This window comes from Culex quinquefasciatus, chromosome 2, assembly GCF_015732765.1.
Source record: "Culex quinquefasciatus strain JHB chromosome 2, VPISU_Cqui_1.0_pri_paternal, whole genome shotgun sequence".
In the NCBI taxonomy this organism is placed as follows: domain Eukaryota; kingdom Metazoa; phylum Arthropoda; class Insecta; order Diptera; family Culicidae; genus Culex; species Culex quinquefasciatus.
In genome coordinates this window covers 34,265,900-34,289,783 of record NC_051862.1, presented here as the reverse complement: position 1 = coordinate 34,289,783, position 23,884 = coordinate 34,265,900, and the positions used below count along the sequence as shown (strand labels likewise).

At 32.7% G+C, this 23,884-nt stretch overlaps 1 protein-coding gene across 4 annotated transcripts in view; it reads left to right on the top strand.

The window, feature by feature from the left end:
• The window catches only part of LOC6034176 (MOB kinase activator-like 2), a 259,873-nt gene that overhangs the window by 228,478 nt on the left and 7,511 nt on the right, over positions 1-23,884 (top strand). For all 4 annotated transcript variants that reach the window (XM_038257129.1, XM_038257126.1, XM_038257128.1 and 1 more), the window contains 2 exons: positions 16,328-16,424; positions 22,966-23,253. In XM_038257129.1, the coding sequence (XP_038113057.1) occupies positions 16,328-16,424; positions 22,966-23,253 (385 nt within the window). The remainder of the gene's footprint in view (positions 1-16,327; positions 16,425-22,965; positions 23,254-23,884) is intronic.

The following is a 23,884-nucleotide window of genomic DNA, read 5'->3' as shown; positions in this document are numbered from 1 at the left end:
AGAGTTATGATTATATTTCATTTTGTCACATAGATTGAATATTTGAAAACAGATTCCAACTTGAGTTTGGCAATGGTTTTGTGGTAAATATTTTTAATTGTTTAACTAAATTCTTTAAGTAATTAAAATATGTTTTTTTAATGTTGCCGTTAAACTTTTTTGTGAGTATGGTTAAATTACTACTATACATAAAGCTTGATTTTCAGTTTTCGGAAATATCGAATAAAATCCAAAATTTAAAAACTTGTTTACGTTTTGAAAACATAAAGAAAATTTTAAAAATTGCAAAAAATAATCCAAGAAATTTAGAGTTATTGCAAGACTGTTTAAAAAATTGTCTCTTCAAACATTTTGCTTAAAATAAGTCGTAAAACATAAAATCATTTCTAACTGAATGTTCATTGAAAAAAAAACAGTTTAATACTGACCACTACATAAATTAACATTGATTTAAAAAAACAATATCAAAAATTACAAAATTAAAAAGGGAGTCAGGCCATTTTTTTATGAATTTCCTGACATTTTTCTAAATCCTTTGAATGAATAATTTCAGCAATTGTGTTTTAATCATTCTTTGATTTAAAATGATGATGAAGTTTAAAAAAAGAGGAACGAAATTTTAAGTTCAGTTATCTTTAACTTTTTGTCATTTCCAGTTGAAACGAAGTATCAAAAACTATACTTTTGCCGATTTAAAAAATAACATGAATGTTATAAGTATTGTTGAACTTTCGATAATTTTTCAAAGACTAATTGTTTGTGTTTCTACTCTGAATCATAATAATGAAGTTTGTGAAGTTTTTTTCAATTGTTGTTTAGTTTCTGTATTTACAAAAGATGCCTATATTTGGATTATTTTTAAATTCATTTAATTTTTTTTCGTTGGTTAATATTGACTTTTCTTATAGAAAGTTTTTTGTTTGAAATCATTCTTTAGATAAGAAATGCGTATTATTTGAGCATTCTGGAAAAGTCGGGAAAAAGTCGGGAATTTGAAAATGGGATTTGAGTGGTCACCCTGACTATGACTGAGTCTGGCTAAATTTTTTTTTCAGGTTTCACCTATTTAGTCTGTAATTTTCAATTGACTACATCTCGAAAACGATTGGTTCGAAAAAAAAATATTTCAAAATTTAAAAACATTGTTCTTAAATATGAAATCAGGAAAATAATCTTCTTGTGGACAAAAGTTATGCTTGATTTATAGAAAAAAATGTTTAATAGAAATTTCAGTTCAGAAAACTAAAATTCCTGGAAAAATATATTTACTTAATTTCTTTCATGAGTATCCTACCTTTGGAACAAAAATCTGGAAATGATATTAATCTTTAGAAAAATAATTATTTTTTAAGTAATGGAATTTTTTCATTTTTGTTTTTTTTTGCTAAATCTTTTTAAATTTCTGCTTGGGATTTGAAATTTTGTTATTCTATGACAATCAAAAATTGTGTTTTGGCTTTTGGGCTAAGACCTAGGCATTTTCTCAAAAAGTCTTCTACAAATCGACCCCATTACCGCCAACACCTTTCACAGGCCACACGCATAATTCTAAATTAAGCGTAACATTTTTTTCTGCACAAAAATATCCATCATGTGTCACTAAAAATTGCCCTCAAAAAAGCCAGTCGACCTATGAAAAAAAGGAAACGAAAGAAACGGGTCACTGAGTTAACATTTTTTTTTGCTTAAAAATATATGGGTACGTACCTACCCCGTTCGACCACAGTCGACCCGTAACGAACGTGCGACATCAGTCATGTGTGATCAATCATCGCGGTTCAATTTTTCGCAAGCCCCGCACTGTTGTCAACTTAAATGGCAGACTTCAAACGTGTCCGTCGCGCGGTGCAGGAATTCGCGAAAGAATTTGAAATGTTTGTGAGGGATGAAAAAAAAAATCAGAAATTTGTTGTTTAGAAGATTTAAGCTCAAATTTAAATCCATTCAACGAATCATCTCTGCGGTAAAATTCACGCAGTAGGACTGGTCACTTTTAGGTTTCGGGTGCTTATTTAGTCCCATCCCTGACCTCAACTCTTTAAGTAGGTCCTATTTTTGTCTCGTTCTGATTGCATCGAGCACGTGCGTACTGCCGAGAGTTACTTTCACCCATGGGTAATTTGTTCCAGGGCTCCTACCTTACTACCATGAGTGCTTTTTGATGGGAAACAACAATATAATAACGTACCACGTCGGCACTTAAATTTACCTCTGTTATTGTGAAATATTCAAGTGATGATGGTGGCGTTTTGTTTTGCTTATTTTTGTTCCTGCAAGTGGTTTGAAGTGATTATCGTTAATGACCTGCATCATTTATTAAACCAATTGGTTATTTTTTGACCCTTTATTACGGAATAAAATAAAAATAAACTTGTTACTTTAATAACACAGTTCAACAAAAAATCAAATGTTTCTTGTCTCTGAGACGAGAATATGTGTTCCTAGTAGATTTTTGCCTGCTGAATCCGAATCTGAACCCAGAATTGCTCCAAATGGTCCCAATTTTGAGATACACCCGTTTGAAATGTTAGTTTAGGCCAAAATTAGCTACTTTGTCGACTATTTTACAAAAGAACTATTGAATAAACAAATAAACCAATACATGTATCTTGAAGTTCACGTTCTCCCCTTTCTGAAACACCCCTGGTTTTTAAAATTTGATTGTTTCTACGTATATTTATAGCCATTTTAAAATTAGAATTTGACTTGCATGCAAGTTGGAAAAACTTGAATGACAACCAACTGAAAATATAATTTTAAAATGGCTATTAATATGCGTAGAAACAATCAAATTTTAAAACCAGGGTGTTTCAGAAAGGGGAAAACGTGAACTTTAAGATACATGTATTGGTTTATTTGTTTATTCAATAGTTTTTTTGTAAAATAGTCGACAAAGTAGCTAATTTTGGCCTAAACTAACATTTTAAACGGGTGTATCTCAAAATTGGGACCATTTGGAGCAATTCTGGACCCGGATACGGATTCAGCAGGCAAAATTCTACTAGGAACACATATACTCGTCTCAGAGACAAAATCTTGTTGGACTGTGTAATTTATAAAACTGTTATATCCATTCGTTCTAATTCAATTTAATAAACTTCTCTCTTTCCTTTAAACTTAATCAAATGGCATTGTGCGCTTTCAAACAATTTAAACAAAAAGGTAATAAAATCCAATTAAATAAATACTCTGTTTCCTTCCCGGGGGGTGCACCATTTACATCTGCAAAACTGGCAAGCTCACACGTGCTGCAGCTGTTGCAGCTAACTAACTGTAACAAACCGAACTTCCCAGAAAATGAAAATACTTTTTTTTTCGGTGCACACACAAACACACGAGCAAAATAAACTTTTATTTTCGATCGTTTCGCCACTCACTGAAAGTTTTTTTCTCGCTGCAGATTTTTTGTTTTTATTTTTCGTCTGGACAGTGTAAACATTACCGTTTAATTGTTGTTTGTCGTTTCGCTTCTTTTTCGAGGAGTGCACAGTGCAATTGTAATCAGCATTAATTTTTATTCGTTTTTTTTTGCGTGTTGCTGGGGGATTAAAGAATGCCTCATCGTGCACAATTAGCACCGGGAAAACGTGTTTAATGGATGTTTAAATTCCTGTTTGATGGGTCTTTAATACGAACTTCAGTCCTGACACTACTTGTTGAAGCATTTCTGAACATTTTTAGACCTACGTTCTACTGAATTTAATTTCGAAGAAAATAAATTAATTTTATTGATTTTAGGCCATTGCAAATATTTTTCAAAGTTTATGTCGCCACCCCTTCAAAATCGGCCCGAAAAATCAAAGGACATAAAAAATATTTTTCAAAAAAAAACTTCAAAATTTTATTGGATATAGAAGTCAAATCAACTCAAAACACTTTGAATTGCATTTTCCAGCATTAATAATCATATTTAGAATGCCAGGGCTCAACCATATTTTTTGTAATATTGTATTGTACGGTACTGCAAAAAGTTTTTTTTTCGCGAAAAAAAAATCGTCGGTACTTAGATTTTTTGAATACTTAAGATATTATGAACTAATAACTTATGAGTTAAAATGCTTTTTAAAACACTGTTTTCATTGAAATGTTGAAAATATGGCTTGTAATTTCAATTTTATACTTTTTTTTTTTTTGCAACGGCCTTATAGATTAAAATGATTCCGTTTAAAATTGAAATAAATTTTATTTTAAAATAATTAATATTTGTATCAAATACTTCATATGTTAATTGAACTTTTTTTATGCTGCCAGCCATTAAAAACCCTTTAAACTAAACCTAACCAACATAAACTTTGAAAAATATTTGCTACGGCCTAATTTTGGAAAAAAATTGTTAACAATATACCTTTTCCCTGTGCCAAAAGAAACCATACTGAAAAAAAATGTTTTTGTTCTCCATAAAAATAAAATAGTACATACAGTCATCCCACTTATTCGGAACGGTTTACAGATCGGCCAATGTTCAACAAATCATAGAAAATCGATAATTGAACATAATGATTTGTTTTTTCCTTCATGTGAAAGCTTTTCTTGCGATCTTTTGATTGATGTATAGACCGGCTGTAAATTTTACGTTTTATATCATGTTTTTAAAGAAAAACATTGACCCTAGAAAACCACAAATTCGGAACACTTTTTTCTTACGATGTAAACAAACTTTTTTTCTCTCCAGGAGTACATAATTTATACAAAATAATGACTTCACACACTGAAACCAATAAAACTCATTCTTAGTAATGTTTCATGAATGATCTGATAACTTTTTTTTGGGAAAATATCAGTTAAATACAGGTGTTCCACAATTATGGGAGGCACAATAACATCCCACAATCATGGAACAGGTAATTTGGAGGCAGTGTTTTGCTGCTCTGAATGAAATAGTCTTGAAATGCTGTTTTTTGTTCAAAAAGTACTACTTTTAATAGTAAAATAGCAAGAGAATGTCCAAATAAAGGTCCTAAAAATAGCAGGGTCGACAGAAAAGTTGCATTTTGCATCCTATTGACAAATTACCACAAAAGTGTTCCGAATTTGTGGGTGTTCCGAATATGTGGGATGACTGTACACCAAAAAAAAATTTAAATTTTACTTTTTGTCTCAAAAACACAATTTTGACAATCTTTACCGCTTAATTTTTTGAATTGTTTAATTTTTTTAAAACATTAAAAAAGTACATCATTGAATTTTTGATAATCCTCTCTGAAAACATATATTTTCAAAAAGCTGAGAAAATTATCTTTTTTTTTTTAATTGTTCATCCAGCCTCTGCTAACTGAGATAACATTTCGCAGAAAGAAAATTAAGAAATATTTCTGATTGCTGCTCAATCAGTCCTCGTTCTTTAATCGGCGATATCTTGGAAGTTATTTTTCCGATTATGAATGTCAAATAATTAACCTTTTGTAATGTTTTCTCAGGTATTTGAAAAAATAATATTAATGTAAAAAGTTTTAAAACCACGACAAATATTGAAAATAAAAAAAGAAAATAATTTGTTCAAAACCTTTTTGAAAGAAAGCACAGTTTATTTTTTTTAAGTGCCAAAGACACGTTCAATATATTTTTTTATATTCCTTTTTTCAGATTCAAAATTTTAAAATTTACAATAAAATAACAAACATCTAATAGAAATTTATGCAACAAGCTGCAAAAAGAAGATGTTTTCGCAGAGTTTAATAATCTCGACGAGTGCTGCAAAATCAGATTGTGGTTAGTGAATTCATCGTGTTCCATTCAAGACAGTATCACTTTTCGATACAATTTTTAAGTGTATCAAAAAGTATTACTTTTTGGTTCTCTTTTTTTTATTGTGAAAAGTAGGCAGTTTCGTTATTCGAGAATAACAGGAAAAGAAAGTAGTTTCACGACGAAATTACAAGAAAAGAATTAAAACATTGAACAGAATTATTTTCAGAAAATTTAAGGAGGTATTAGATTTTGACAAACAAACTCGAACTATTGGACAGTTTGCCTGCTTTGTTTGTTTGCATCAGCCTGCATACATTTTGCTTTGTTTGTGAGTTTGGCAAACTGTAAAACACGAAAAAGTGCAATTTTGTTTGTTTGCCATAGTCTAATACCTCCTTGAGTCTTTCTCACTGTCACCGAAAGAGCTTTTATTTTTTAGCTGTAATACCTAGACAAAATTATCTGTCCAATTTTCAATGTTGAAAAATTAAACTATTGTGTCTTTTCCGAGCAGTTCTCTAGGATTTCGGTCATTCGATTTTTTTTGTATTTTTTAATCCGACTGAAACTTTTTTGGTGCCTTCGGTATGCCCAAAGAAGCCATTTTGCATCATTAGTTTGTCCATATAATTTTCCATACAAATTTGGCAGCTGTCCATACAAAATGATGTATGAAAATTCAAAAATCTGTATCTTTTGAAGGAATTTTTGATCGATTTGGTGTCTTCGGCAAAGTTGTAGGTATGGATACGGACTACACTAGAAAAAATAATACGGTAAAAAATTTGGTGATTTTTTATTTAACTTTTGTCACTAAAACTTGATTTACAAAAAACACTATTTTTAATTTTTTTATTTTTTGATATGTTTTAGAGGACATAAAATGCCAACTTTTCAGAAATTTCAGGTTGTGCAAAATCATTGACCGAGTTATGAATTTTTAATCAATACTGATTTTTCAAAAATCGAAATTTTGGTCGTAAAATTTTTAACTTCATTTTCGATGTAAAATTAAATTTGCAATCAAAAAGTACTTTAGTGAAATTTTGATAAAGTGCACCGTTTTCAAGTTATAGCCATATTTAAGTGACTTTTTGAAAATAGTCGCAGTTTTCATTTTTAAAATTAGTGCACATGTTTGCCCAGTTTTGAAAAATATTTTTGAAAAGCTGAGAAAATTCTCTATATTTTGCTTATTCGGACTTTGTTGATACGACCTTTAGTTGCTGAGATATTGCAATGCAAAGGTTTAAAAACAGGAAAATTGATGATTTCTAAGTCTCACCCAAACAACCCACCGTTTTCTATCGTCAATATCTTAGCAACTAATGGTCCGATTTTCAATGTTAATATATGAAACATTTGTGAAATTTTCCGATCTTTTCGAAAAAAATATTTTCAAAATTTTCAAATCAAGACTAACATTTCAAAAAGGCCAAACATTCAATATTACGCCCTTTTAAAATGTTTGTCTTGATTTGAAAATTTTGAAAATATTTTTTTCGAAAAGATCGGAAAATTTCACAATTGTTTCATATATTAACATTGAAAATCGGACCATTAGTTGCTGAGATATTGACGATAGAAAATGGTGGGTTGTTTGGGTGAAACTTAGAAAACATCAATTTTCCTGTTTTTAAACCTTGCATTGCAATATCTCAGCAACTAAAGGTCGTATCAACAAAGTCCGAATAAGCAAAATATAGAGAATTTTCTCAGCTTTTCAAAAATATTTTTTCAAAACTGGGCAAACATGTGCACTAATTTTAAAAATAAAAACTGCGACTATTTTCAAAAAGTCACTTAAATATGGCTATAACTTGAAAACGGTGCACTTTATCAAAATTTCACTAAAGTACTTTTGATTGCAAATTTGATTTTACATCGAAAAATGAAGTTGAAAATTTTACGACCAAAATTTCGATTTTTGAAAAATCAGTATTGATTAAAAATTCATAACTCGGTCAATGATTTTTGCACAACCTGGAAATTTCTGAAAAGTTGGCATTTTATGTCCCCTAAAACATATCAAAAATAAAAAAATTAAAAATAGTGTTTTTTTGTAAATCAAGTTTTAGTGATAAAGTTAAATAAAAAATCACCAAATTTTTTTACCGTGTATTATTTTTTCCAGTGTAGTCCGTATCCATACCTACAACTTTGCCGAAGACACCAAATCGATCAAAAATTCCTTCAAAAGATACAGATTTTTGAATTTTCATACATCATTTTTGTATGGACAGCTGCCAAATTTGTATGGAAAATTATATGGACAAACTAATGATGCAAAATGGCTTCTTTGGGCATACCGAAGGCACCAAAAAAGTTTCAGTCGGATTAAAAAATACAAAAATTAAAATTGAAGAAAAAAGACCGATTTCGTAGAGAATTGCTCTTCCGTAAATTCGAATAAACATTTTTTTTTTAGTTTTAGCAGACAAAACTTTCGGAAACCTATTCAAACAGTTTTTAATTGCTCAATGTTTCAAATGTTGTTGTTTATTTCATCAACGTGCAATGTTTTGAATGAATGTATCAGAATTTTGAAACATTTATTTACTCTTCTACCTTTCTTTAATAGGAAGAAAAAATATGTTGCTTGTTGTTATTTTTTTTGTAAAATTAATATGTTAATGGGATTTTAACTATCATTGAATGTTATTGTTATTTACTCCGGGAACTTTTAAATTATAAATGTCTAAAGTGTTATCTTGAATGAGGTTGTCATTATAGTTTTTGTGACAAAGTGTTATAAATTAATGTAAATAGTAACAACAATTTGTTTGCAACATAATCTTGTTTAATTGATTGAAAATAATTTATTCTTCAGTTAATAATCTTATAGCACATAATTTACACAAATTACCCTCAACCAAGAAGCCCACAATTTTAGCACTGTAACGATAAGTTCCTTGTGCAAATAACGTCAAAATCTTATCTGACTCACCATAAAAAAAGACGAACTCCCGCATCGCATATGCATGACGTGCGGACGTTTCCACAGCCACTCAAATTAAGGCTAATGACACCGTCAAAAATTGCGCCAAAAATTAACACTTCATCACGCAGTGCAAATAATGAATATCTTTTTTTTTTGTTTTGACTCACTGATATTTGCTTTGTTTTCTGATTCCGAAAGATGGCTGCCATCAATATGAAAGAGAATACCCAGCTGTCACACCATCCCCGACGACACCTTTCTCGAAAATAATGATATCTGCAAAGAATGTGTTCCCCTCAAAATGACGAATGACTCAAATGAACCTGCTGTCAAACAGCACCAGCAAACGCTGAGTTAGTGAGTTCATCACCGGCAGCTGCTTTGCATTATTATAATTGCTCGTTTTTTTTATTTGTTGGCCGCGCGGATGTCGTGATTTGCATATTTTCTTCGAGTGCGAAAATTTCTCTCTCGGTGTGTGTGTGTGTGTCATCAAGCAAACAAAACGAAAAAAGAAGGTGTCAAAAAATGCAAGTTGGCGACATCGTGTCTGGGAGTAATTTTTGCAACCGCTTCGCTGGGGATGCTCCTAATTAAAAGAAGCAGGGCGGGGTCGTTTTTCGGTGCCAAGTGGACGAAAGTTATGAAGATGAGTTTTTTTTTTTGGTTCCTTTGTTAGAAGTCTAGAGAAAGATTCACAATAAAAACAACAATTTCTTTTTTATGTAATTTTACATAAATTTATGTGTAAAAAAGCACATAAAGTTCAGTAAAATTTGGCTCTCCGATTTAATTTTACTGAGTTGTGTAAAATTACACAAATTTGTTTTTATTTTTCCCTTTTTTGCACGCAAATTTATGTAAAATTACGTATTTTCAACAGTTTGGAAGCGGTTTGAACTTTTTTTTTCAAGTCACTTTCAAAAGTTAGTTCAGCCTTTGAGCGCATTTTTCGGGGGCTGTCAAGCTGAGTGATTTAATTTCACAACTTTTTTTTGTCGATGTCTTGTGTTGCAGTGAAATCTCCAACTCAGCACTGGAGTGAAAGTTTTGTGGTGGTGAGGTGGTACGGCTCAGTGAGGGTTAATGGTGCGTTGCGGCGATATATCTTGGGTTTTTTTGCGGTGACTTGAGCAACTTTTAAATTAGTCCATTTGCAATGCCTAATTTTGGTTAATTAACTGCGAGAAGGGACTGCAGCAGGAAGGTTTTTTGTTTTGGATGAGTGACCCAAAAAAGTTTGGTTAGGTAGTCGTTTTAGTAAAGTTTTATTTTATCTTCACAGTTTTCACATTATTTACAGATATTTTGTAATTTATTGATCCATAAACTGCTGTGTTATATGATTGTTCCTGTTTATTAAAAAAAAATATTTAAATAAAAATTTTCACAGAATATCTAACCAAGAAATGCATTGAACAACCAAAATGAAAACAAGACTAAAACTTAATGCATTGCCGCCACTTTTGGACTCGTTTAGACTTTTATATTTTGATATAATTTCTTCAAATTTCTCCCTAGTTAATTTGTTGGATTCCTTTTGTTCATTTTGAACTTTTTTCACTAATTCTTTCAGTGTTTGCCCACGTTTGGGCCTCGTTGGAGTTGGAGTTGCTTCTCTGCGCCCCCGCTTGGTGATGTGTTGATCATTGCACCAATCTTCGGAGCACTGCGAGCAGGAAATTGCCTTGAAATTGGACATTTTCCTTCCAAGAGATTTGCATACTCCAATGGGTGCACATCCCTTGATAACGAAATCCGAATTCCGATTTTGATCTGCGATTAAAGGTTTCTTAAATATAAATTTCGTAATTTGATAAATTGTTATGACAAACAAACCTTTCAATCGAAAATCGATGCAAGTTGAATTTTCGCCAAAACACTCAGTTCCACTTTTGAGGCAGTTTAAAGATTTCACCACCATCAAATTTGGCACACCACAATCGAAACACTTTAGACAATTGCTTTCGAAAATAGTGAAGGCTAGAATCAGCAATAAAGAAGTTTTGAGCTTCATGGCTTGAGATCACACTTTCTCACTGCCAGTACTTAACGATAACTGACCCAACTTGGTCATAGTTTGATGTACTTTTATGCCAAGAATGGAATTTCTGTCTCGATATCTTTCTCGGTGGTGCTTTGAACAGTTTATTCGTGCGCATAACAAAGATTAAATTGAGTCACTGCAGTGAAGCTATTTTGATAGTGAGTAATCGTTGTGTTAGTCCTTTTTCCGATATCGATTTTCTGTATAAGTTTAGTACGAGAAAATTTTCTTTCAATTTCATGCAACTTTTATAGTGTACGTAAAAAGGCCTGGGTGAAAAATAAACTTTGAAATATTTAATTAAATTTTATGTAATATTACACCCTGAAATATGTAGCCCATCAGTATGGGAAACCTACTTAATCCTTTCCACTCTTCATCGGTCTGATGGTCGAGCGGGCTAAGAGGCTAGTCCTTACTGATGGTGCTGGGTTTGAATCTCGTCGGTTGTTAGTGTGTAATATTAAGTGTAATTTTTGACGAAGGTGATGTGCAGTGTGATTCTACTATTGAGCAATTCTCCCATATTTCGGCCATTTCCGATCTTTTCGAAAATAATATTTTCAAAAGTTTCAAATCAAGCCTAACATTTCAAAAGAACCAAACTTTCAATATTCAATATTTCACGAATGTTTCATATATTAACATTGTAAATCAAACCATTAGTTTCTGACATATCGACGTAAGAAAATGGTGGGTTGTTTGGGTGAAACTTAGAAAACATCAATTTTCCTGTTTTTAAACCTTTGCATGGCAATATCTCAGCAACTAAAGGTCGGATCAACAAAGTTCAAAAAGGCAAAATATGGAGAATTTTCTCAGCTTTCCAAAAATATTTTTTCAAAGCTGGGCAAAACATGTGCACTAGTTTAAAAAATGTAAAACTGCGACTATTTTCAAAAAAGTTACTTAAAAATGGCTATTACTTGAAAACGGTGCACTTTATGAAAATTTCACTAAAGTACTTTTTGATGGAAAATTTGATTTTACATCGAAAAAAGAAGTTGAAAATATTTCGATTTTTTGAAAAAATATCAGTATTCATTCAAAAATTCATAACTCGGTCAAAGATATTTTGCCCATTCTAGAAATTTCTGAAAAGTTGGCATTTTATGTCTCCTAAAACATATAATTTTTTTTTTTTTTTGCAAATCAAGTTTTAGTGACAAAAAGTTAAATAACAAATCACCAATTTTTTTACCGTGTATCATTTTTTTCAGTGTAGTCCTTATACATACCTACAACTTTGCCGAAGACACCAAATCGATCAAAAAATCCCTTCAAAAGATACAGATTTTTTTAATTTTCATATATCATTTTTGTATGGACAGCTGCCAAATTTGTATGGAAATTTATATGGACAAACTAATAATGCAAAATGGCTTCTTTGGGCATACCGAAGGCATCAATAATGTTTCAGCCGGATTAAAAAATGCAAAAATTCAAATTAAAAAAAGACCGATTTCGTAGAGAACGGCTCTATTGGATTTATTGGTATGTAGTTTTTTCTGCTTAAAGTATTTCTTATCAAAATTTGACGTGAATAATATTTTAAGATGTTTTATTTATAAATTTGAATCATACAGCGATACCAAAAAAGATAGTTTTCCATCACAACAATGTACTAGTTTCGATTACTCAATACTCAAAACAACTGCTATATGAGTGACTCATTCGTGGTGACGTTCAAACTCTGCGCATTCTTGCCTCGATAAGGATAACAGAGAGAGAAAGAAAATTTTATGCTATATAAGAATTTCTAATTTCTAAGCTATAAGTCAGTTTCTGAACGTTCTTGACCTGGTCAAGTCATAAAGTTGAAACCACAAATCATGAAGATCAAAACTTCAATTTTGCTCATTGCAACTTTCGCTCTTTACGATGTAAATTGCCTAAGGTGTTACGATTGCGGTTCGCCTCAGTTGTCCGACTGTTCTCGAAGAACTTCCGAGTGTTTGGAGGCGAATTCAACCTGCACCGATTTGCGAATCAGAGGTTTGTAACATTCAACTCTGCATCCTCAAATTTCTTAGAATATTATTTCCCAACGCATACAGATGAAGTTCGAGGTGACGAGCACATCGCGAAAGGATGTGCTCCAGTTGACATCTGCGCAACCATCGAACAAACCAGCAGATGGACCATTTTCTGCGCCCAGTGCTCGGAAGATTTGTGCAACGATAAACCATCAACTCCTGCGAGGAAGCCGCGAACCGTACGAGCTGCCCCGAGATGGTGGTCAAAGTTGAAGGATTCAACACCACCTCCACCGGTGGAAACGACGAGTACCAAACAAAAGCGAGGGATTGGACCGTGGCTCGATGCGGGCTCCGAAATCCTGAGATTTGTCAACAATCGTATGGAAAGTGAAGCTGCTGCTGTAGCTCAAGCCCAAGCGCAAGCTCATGCTCAAGCTATGGCGTTGAGCAGCGGTAGTAGGCTTTATTTGAGCAGCTTTATTCTGATTTTGAGTATTTTTAAATTTATTTTCTAACACCTTTGTAAGGGAATCTTTTAAAAATAAAACTCTATGAAAAAGTTTTCTTATAAATTGTAAAGGGTTTGAATCATTTTTTTTTTGTATAAACGCAGCGGAATTATCACATTTCAAATCTAAATTTTGAAATTAACTAATACTTTTTCGATACCTATTCTAATCAAAAACACTTGTCGAATAATTGTTCCATGAGAATTGAACTAGATAAATCAAAAGTTCAGTTAAAAATTTCTGAGTACTTTTTCTATGACCAAAGAGGGCATTTGGCATCATACGTCCATACGTCTCTTCATACAATTTCGGTAGCATTCCTTACAAAAATGCAACCCAGAAATGCAAAAATCGGAATCATGAGGACGGGTATTCCGATCGATTTGGTGTCTTCGGCAAAGTTGTAGGTTATGGTTAGGTTTTTCCCAAAAATAGCCAAAAATTATATTTTGAGCCGTAGTGAATATCGAAAATCTGCACACAAAAATTAAAGCAAAATCATATTTGCAATCGGATGTGAAGTATTTACATTTTTCTATTGATAAAATGTATCGTTTTGAAGTTATAGCTACAATTAGGTATACTATATCAATTTTTTGGTATTTTTTTTTAGTTTTATAAAACATTTTAAAAAATACTTCTTGAAAACTTTTTTTTTTAAACCTGAGAAAAAATTCTTTATCTTTTTACGGAACTTAAAAAATCGGCCAATTAGTTTCTGAGATACAGCCTCACAAAGAGTTCGAATCGATGAAAATGAATTTCTCTAAGTGTCATCTAATTAGCCTATAATTTTCAACTGACGATATCTCTGAAAGTATTGGTCCGATTTGCGAAATTTTCGATCTTTTCAATCATTTACAAATTTACAATTTGATTTTAAATATGAAATAATGAAAATTGTACATTTTAAGATATTTTTAAAGTCAAAAGCACTGCTGAAATTAAAATTTTTATTGAAAAGGTTAGAAAATTTCACAAAAAAAATCAATTTATAACATTGATAATCGGACCAATAGTTTCTGAGTTATCGTCAGTTGATTATCACAGGCTTATTAGGTGATACTTAGAGAAATTTATTTTCATTGATTGGAATTATTCATGAGGCTATATCTCAGAAACTAATTTCCCTATTTCCGTTTTTCCAAAGAGAAAATTTCTCAGCTTTTCAAGCATTTTTTTATCGGAGGAGTCCGAAATATTTTTAAATATTTTGCATTTGCAGCGAAAAGAAATTCCCAAAAGTGGCTATAACTTTAGAACGGTACACTTTATAAAAAATGTGATGTACTTTTCGATTGCAAATTCGATTTTGACTTGAAAATTTTTTTTATAATTTTATCCAGATTTCCGATATTTTCCTTTTTTTAAATTCGTATCTCCTAAAAAGATTTTGCACCATCACTCTCTTTGGCTTAAAAGATTTCTGTTTTAGTACCTTAAAATATAAAAAATAATTTAGAAAATAAAAAAAAATATTTCGAGAATTCGATTTTTAGTAATAAAAAGTTAAATTAAAAAAGAAAAGGATTTTTCCGTGTATCTTTTTTTCTGAAAAGTCCTAATTGAACCTACAAATTTGCCCAATCTATTTTTGAATTTTAATTTTTTGCATTGGATGAAACATTGTCCATGCATGTGAAAAGTCTTTTATGTCAAAAGAAGTCATTCTGCATCATTATTTTTTCTATACAACCTTGGGGGCTGGTCATACAAAATGGGTGTCATCTTTAATACAAGATTTTGTATCTTTAATATAAGATTTTGTACTATTCTAAACTCTTCAAAAGATGCCTTCTTTAGTCATATTTTACATATCTTGACGAACTACAGTTCAGACTCGATTATCCGAATGCCTCGGAAAAAAATCACTTCGGATTAGAGGGTGACGAGCTGGAATTCCCGGGAAAAATCCTCATTAAGTCATTTTGTGTTTCTCATCAACCTCATTATATTCTGTAAAGAAAAGATTGTCTTAATCTTTGTTAAGGTCCGATATTTGTGAACATTCGCATTTCCTGATAAATGTAAATATTTCTTCAATGAAAATTTCCAGTTTACCTTAAAAAGAAAAAAAAAGTTCAAATAGTTGTTTTGAGTCGTTATGTATCATATTGCAAAAATCTCGATACTGGGAGATTATATATTTGCTATTTTTTAACTTCACGAAAATCTAATAACAAGTTCATGCAACAAGCTTGTGCAACTTTTGAAAAATCACTCTGTGCGAATTAAGATTCGTAAAATTTTAAACTACAATTTGGAGTCCCAAAAAGCTCAAAAAACGATCTTGTATTTACAGATTCTAAGAAAAATTCTGAAGGTTGAACTAGTTCCTAAAAATAATGAGGCTTCTTAAATTAACATTTTTTTGAATAAGTGTGAATTAATTGTAACTGAATTTATTGAAAACAAACAAATTTATGACCTTTCCTTTTAAAATTATTGGCACTATTGGCATAGTCAAAAAAAATCCCGGCTCCCGGGAATTCCTGGGAAATGGCCAAATTCAACTCTCGATTCCCGGGAAATTGAAAATCTCGAGAATCGTCACCCTCTACTTCGGATAATCGAATCACGAAAAAAAGTGTTTTCGCTGTCCAATTTTTTATTGTTGAGCTTGAATATGACCTCTAAACTACGCTAACGTAATTTACAATTTTTAAATTCAAGATGGCGGCCAATATGGCGGTGACGAAATATTGAAAAAAATGCATTTTGTTATTTAATGGGCAATTAACTAGTCAAATTTGACTAACATGGGGTCGCAGAACTCATATTTGATGTTAAAAACAAGGAAATAAAATAATAACTTTTTGTTCAGCATTAGCATAGATTATCCGAAGTCCGATACCTTCGGATAATCGAACTTCGGATAATGAAATCTTCTGATAATCGAGTCTGTTCTGTATCTACATATTATAAAAATAACACGCACGGCGAAATCTACTGCTGACTCGAAAAGTAAACAAAATTCCTCATTAAATGACTTCTCTCCGACTTTTTCACGGCAGAGAATTTAACAAAATATATTTTCATAAAAGAGTTTTTTTTGACATGGTGAAAATCTATAAAATTGGTTGAAAACATTTAATTTCCCTGTGATTGTTTTGACCTATTCTAAAAGTTATCTCCCTTTCTTCTTCTCTCCCATTTTTTGCAGCCTTGGCGCTCTTCGAGCACGTCAACCTAGTGTACGGAACGATTAGCGAATTCTGCACCACATCCGGCTGTCCAGACATGACCGGACCAGGAACTAGGTAAGTCGAATTAGCATCAACCCAGTAGTGAGCGGGTGTAAACCCCTGCCCATAAATCAACCTCCCTCAGCTGCCGGTTGTTTGTCTGTCACGACACACAATCACAATCCAATGAATAGGTAATCAAAACTGGGCTTTTTGTTTATCTCTCGCGTTGAAAATCCTCGGTGTCACATTGCTGCGAGAAGGGAGAGGTTTTTATACACTTAAGGCGACAAAACCGCATTGAATTATAAGTAGTCACTTGTAATTGTAGAGCTACAATTAAAGAAACAAACTGACTGAAGCTGACGTGCAAATTTCCATCAGTGTTTTTGCATCGCACTGCAAAGTTCAAGGTTTTTAGTGTGAACGATTATTCTGTGTGACCATTTTCCGCGGTGTGCACTAGCGACTACCGGCGCGTAATTTTTCCATTTCTTTGTCCAGATTTATGGTTGCATAAAATTAGCGAAAAAATTGCCCATTCACAAAGGTGGTGTGTGTGTGTGGAGTCAGGTGATTAGAGCCTGGGTAAGTAGTTGGTAGCATGTGACCGTGGGCCTTTCGTTTCTTGATTTGTCATGTGATCGTGGTCGTAGTAGGCCCCTTTTGGTGGTCAAGCTGGTGCTTGTTATGAGTGCGGTTATTTTTTCCAACCACGCACGCATTGTAGCACCTTAAGAACGCCCTCTTTCCATTTGAAAGGAAGTATATTTTAGGTGCAAAAAAGGATATATTTTTTTAGCAAAAATCTAGAGCTATACTTCAAAGAATAAGCACTTATTTGGGTCACAGCAAAAAATCCGATGCAAAAGCATGCAAATAACTATTGCGAAAAAAGACACACACTCACAATATTACACACTGCATGTACAATTCTTGTAAACACACAAAAATGGCAACAAACGGGATTCAGACCCAGCACCAACAGTAAAGACTGGCGCCTTAGCCCGCTCGGCCATCAGACCGATGAAGAATGGAAAGGATAAACGCATATGAGCAGTCCTCAACGAAATCGATCTTTTTTTAATTTTAATTTTTGTATTTTTTAATCCGACTGAAACTTTTTTGGTGCTTTCGGTATGCCCAAAGAAGCCATTTTGCATCATTAGTTTGTCCATATAATTTTCCATACAAATTTGGCAGCTGTCCATACAAAAATGATGCATGAAGATTAAAAAAATCTGTATCTTTTGAAGGTATTTCTTGATCGATTTGGTGTCTTCAGCAAAGTTGTAGGTATGGGTAAGGACTACTCTGAAACAAATAAAATGTAAAAAAATGTATGATTTTTTATTTAACTTTTTGTCACTAAAAGTTGATTTGCAAAAAAAAACTCTATTTTTATTTTTTTATTTTTGATATGTTTTAAGGGTACATCAAATGCCAACTTTCTAAAGGGCCAAACATTCAATATTACGTCCTTTTGAAATGTTAGTCTTGATTTGAAAATTTTGAAAATATTGTTTTCGAAAAGATTTTACTAATTTAAAAAAAATGAAAAACTGCGACTATTTTCAAAAAAGTTACCCTAAGTTTACCCTAAAATGGCTATAACTTGAAAACGGTGCACATTATCAAAATTTCACTGATTTTACATCGAAAAACGAAGTTGAAAAATTTTTGCGACCATTATTTCGATAAAAAACTAACTTAATCCACCTATGTGGTTGGAGCCTTCCTCGCCTACTACCAACAATGGCTGATATGATGGAATTGTACAAAAATTTCATCTATTTTTTAGATCCGGAATAAAAAAGTACACAAATATCACATAAATGGCCATACCTCGAGACAGGGTTGCCAGATCATCAATGTTTTGGACTCGTTGGAAAGGTCTTTTGATAACCTTACCAACGATGGGTCGGATGATGGATCCGGACATAGTTTACATACATTTAAATGAGATCCAGCTTCAAAAAAGTAAATAAATGTCACTTAAGTGTACATATCTCGAGACAGGGTTGCCAGATCATCAATGTTTTGGACTCGTTGGAAAGTTCTTTTGATAACCTAACCAACGATGGGTCGGATGGTGGATCTGGACATAGCATACATACATTTAAGTGAGATCTGGCTTCCAAAAAGTACATCAATATCACTTAAGTGGCCATATCTCGAGACAGGGTTGCCAGATCTTCAATGTTTTGGACTCGTTGGAAAGGTTTTTTGATAACCTAACCAACGATGGGTTGGATGGTGGATCCGGACATAGTTTACATACATTAAAGTGAGGTCTGGTTTCCAAAAAGTACATCAATATCACTTAAGTGTACATATCTCGAGACAGGGTTGCCAGAACTTCAATGTTTTGGACTCGTTGGAAAGGTCTTTTGATAACCGAACCAACGATGGGTCAGATGATGAATCCGGACATAGTTTACACACATTTAAGTGAGATCCGACTTCCAAAAAGTACATCAATATCACTTAAGTGGCCGTATCTCGAGACAGGGTTGCCAGATCTTCAATGTTTTGGACTCGTTTTCTTTAGTGTAGTCTTTTTCCGTACCTACAACTTTGCCGAAGATACCAAATCGATCAAAAAATTCCTTCAAAAGATACAGATTTTTGAATTTTCATGCATCATTTTTGTATGGACAGATGCCAAATTTGTATGGAAAATTATATGGACAAACTAATGATGCAAAATGGCTTCTTTGAGCATAACGAGGGCACCAAAAAAGTTTCAGCCTGATTAAAAAAATACAAAAAAATCGAATAACCGAAATCTGAGAGAATTGCTCATATATGAACTTGACATTTCGGTCAAGTAGGTTTCCCATACTGATGGACTGCATATGTCAGTGTAATATTACATACAATTTTATAAAATAATGCAACATTTATTTAACACCCAAGCCTTTTACACGCAGCTGGATTCAACTTTTTTGCTGGGTAATTATTATTGTTTTATTTTATTTGGCTGAATTTTTGGGACTTCTTAGTTCTTTTTCAATGACCAATGAACAAATTTTTCAACATTAGTTCCACATAAAAAGGTTAGTTTTTGAAGGTTAAAAAGGTGGATGTTTGAATATTATCTCTTTTTTGAGTAATTTTACATAAAAAAATGTGAAAACATTTTAAATTCAACAGAAACTGATGAAAATGTCAGTTCTTTATGTAAAATTACACATTTTTTGAAACAAATTCTGTGACCATTCCCATATGTAATATTACCATCATTTTTTCAGTGTCTATCATTTTCTCGTCCATTTCAGCGCCGCCATTTTGGCCGCCATCTTGGATTTGTAAATTCTAAATCATTTTAAATATAGTTTATGGGACATACTTAAGCGCGACAACCAAAAATTTCGTGATTCGATTATTTGAAGTGAAATTTTTCCGAGGTCTTCGGATAATCGAGTCAGGATTGTAATGCGTAATTTTGCAATGATTTTCATTACCAAGAAAAATACTCAAACTTTCACTTATACCTTAGATTGTGAAAAAAAACTAAAATTTGATTAATTGTAATTTAAAATATCAAACGATGTCGTTTTGCATCGATTTTCACTACATTAGGGAGCGTTATTTTATTACGTGACGCAAAAATTGGATTTTTTTTTTTTTTTTGTTTTTAATCAACCGATTTGAAATAAATCAGTCTGGTGCTACATTTGAAAAGGGTGCATAAGCATTTTAAAAGCTAACACTTTTTTGCAAATTCCGAGACAACAAGCCACTACACAACCGCGCAGTATTAGAAGCTAGTTGGGTAATTCAGCTGTGCTGTATGCTTAGATTTATGTGAAATGTTTCCTGAAGCTTGAGAATTGGCTTAATAGTTCATACTGTCAAAATGTTTCTCCATTCTTTTCTCATATCAAGAAGTGAGTGTTATTTAGTTAATCCACTCTTGCGCGAATAAAATTTCAGTTTAAAAAAATACATTGAAAGGTAGATTTATACTGCGATTTAGTTTTAAGCTTTTCTATTTCTATACTTTTCCTTGGCAAAACTAGAAGGTGTTTTACATTTTTTTATTATCCAATTACATCAAAATATGAACTAAAGTATAAATCATAGATGAAAGGAACTGCAAAGTTCTATTACGTTACGACAATTGTACGGAATTGTAAACAGATTATTTACCAATAGGGTATTTTAACCATTAGTTGACCCCCTAGTAGAGCCGAAGCACATTTTTCACAAATTTTCAATATTTTAAGCACTTTTTTATAATCCTTTGTACAAAACAATGAAAACTGAAGTTTTTTTTAACAATTTTGACTATTTGTTTCATCAGTTTATTTGTTTTTGAGCAGAAAAATAGCCATTTGAAAAAAAAAGTATTTTTGTCTGTTATGGACCCCTTTTTCCTATAGTGGACACGGGTCCATAATTCGATTGTGGACCAGGGTCCATTATAGGCAAACTGTTATTGTTATACCAAATTTAACCGATATTTGATGTTTTCATGCATGGTGTAGGTCTAATGATAGATATAATGAATAAAATATAGATTTTGCTCACTTTTCATCATAAACAAATATGTTTTGTTAATAAATTTGGCTTTAAACAACAAAAAAACACATTTATTTCTGAAATAGATCAGAAAAAACGTTTCAAAAACCACTGTAAACTGTAATAATTGGTTGACAAAAACTTAACAATAGATTTGTTTACAGTTGCTGATAAAATCACGCATGTTTATTGAAAAAAAAAATGTTTTGTTCTTAATTTTTTATTCTAAAATATGATTAATTATAATTTTCTACGGTTTCAGCATTTTTGATACTTTTTACATGAAACAGCTATATTTAAACTCATAATTGAAAAAAATATGCGTTTAGGTTGATAACAACAAGCATTTATTGTATATGTTTAAGAGAAACTTTTGCTTAAATACACAGTTTTCTTCATTTTTTAAGGTTTAATTAACACTTCTGAAAAAGTTTTGATTTTCGTTGTCTTGTATTGGACCCCCCTAATTTTTGCTCGAAAATGAGCAATTCTTCGCTTTATTTTAGTAAAATTCCTTAAACTTGCATTATTTCGACTTGCTGAAGTTAAATAATCAGTCAAAAAATGATTGGCTGGTTAATTCAATCATAAAATATAAATGCAGTTTTGTTGTGAAAATGCTAGTGGCCATGGCTGATTTCAGATGTCGAACTCAAAACACTTACTTTGGTGAAAAGGACAATTCAATATCAATCAACATTGATTTGAATGACGCTGAACATGCCAAATAAAAGATTTGCAGACAACAACACGCTTGAAATTGTGATTTTATTGAATTTTTCATCAAAAACCCTTCAGAAAGGGGTCCACTAATGGATAACGTACCTTAAAACAAATTGAATTGAAATTGAATAAAGGTAGATTTTTTTAAACTATTAATTACAATTTGGATCAATATTTTCTAATTTAAATACGTTTGCTCTTGATAATGCCAACAGTGCCATAAATCTTCTGAACCGCATTACCTGACGAAGACCTATGATAGGCTTAAGCTTAATCCTACTTCAACTCTACTTCCACCCTCAACCACACACCTCCACCTCATCCTGCGTGCCAAAAGACACTTAACAGTTGCCTTCTTTTGCGCTCCACCATCACTCGCCACCACCGTGAATCGTCGTGAGTCATGAAAAATTTATTAAGGATTTCCATATTAATCGCGAGAAATTGCATTAATTTTATTCGTTTTTTTTTTTCTCTCTCTCTCTCTTTCGCGAACAAAGTCGTAGACCGCGTCGAGAAAGTCGCCGGAGAACCACTAAGGCGAAACGGTTCGATTTAATTGTGCAACTGAACGATCACGTGGCTTTCGGTTCGGTTGGCGGGTTGAAGTGGTGCAGAACTACGATGACTCATATTTGGCATTTCATAGCGCGTTTGGGGTGGCTTTGTGCAGGGAGTACCTACCTATAGTGTACTGCTGGCTGCTTTATAGTTTATGTGATGAGTGGCATGCTCGTAAAATGCGACTTATTGGACGCGGAGATTTTTAGTGCCCTTTACCAGAATGTTAGCGGTGCGGTTGATGCGGACTAGCCTTTGAGGACCGTAATGGGCGGAGCGAGCGAGATGGCCATGTTTGCGGAATTGATGATTGAAACAAGTATAATTTGTGAACTGTCTTCTGGCTTCGAAAACAGATAAACATAATAAAAACACTCAAATTACTTCTCTAAATCAAATTTACGACTTCTTGTTTTTGACTTCTTCCAGTGTCAGTGTGTAGAGTTGACATCATCATCGCTGTCCAGACCTTTATTCTCCAAAGTCAAAACAAAGCCAAAACCCCCATTTTGATAAAAACCACCCTCCCAAAGATGGTAACCAAATAATCCACTTGCTCTCATTTGTCGGGGATCAACTCGAGTAGCACTTTGTCTTGATGGTGTCTTAATACGCCCCCCTTTTTCAAGACTAAACTAAACTGAACAAAGCCTTATTTGAAAATATATACGCATAACAGCTTAGCAATTAAACTAAGCCTGGGAGGGGGGTGTCGAAATTTGCAAAATACTCCAGATAACGGCGGTTTGAACTGTCGGCATAAAATCTAATCGCACATTTGTTCTCATTTCCCCTTTCTTTCCAGAATGTATCTGTGGTTCGACGAGAAGGGCAAGAAGACGCGCGTCGCCGCCCCCCAGTACATCGACTACGTGATGACGTTCACCCAGAAGACGGTCAGCGACGAGTCGATATTCCCCACCAAATATGCCAATGAGTTTCCTAGTTCGTTCGAGAGTATTGCTAGAAAAATTTTACGTTTACTGTTCCATGTGATCGCGCACCTGTACGCGGCCCACTTCCGCGAGGTCGCCCTGCTCGGGCTGCACGCGCACCTCAACCTCACCTTCGCCCATCTGACCGCGCTGCACAGGTAAGATTAACATCCTTTATTAAAATAAAATTTTTGTGCGAATCATTTCTATACACATTACTGTCGATAACACTTGCGGATAATTTCTAGCCGATTTCGACGATTTTTTTTTGCATTTTATCCTCCAACTTAGTGCGTCCAATTTCCCGGGGTTACAAATTTCCCGGGAAACGGGAAATTTTCAACCAATTTCCCGGGAAATCCCGGGAAATTTTAAATTTATTGAAAATTGTTCTAATTTTTGGTGCTGAATCATATTTTGCATATAAATTGAATAGGACAGGGACTTGTTTAAATGTTTAAAATAAGTGTAAAGATCAACTAATTGCTTGACTGCATAAAAAATTCATACAACTACAAGAAAATGTATATTTTTCTAATTTGATAAAATCAAATCGTACAATAAATCAAAAAATGATTTCTGGTATTTTTTGCTGAGAAGTATTTTTTCATCAAAGTGTTTTGTAAAATGAATCCATACTCCACAATCTTAAAATTTCTTTAAAACTTGCCTCTGTGACCAGTTTGTGAGAGTATGGTTTGGCACACGAATAAAATCATTCAAAAATTATTTTTTTCATAACATATAACTTTTCTAAACCGAGTAATACTGGTTTCAGCTCTTGAACAA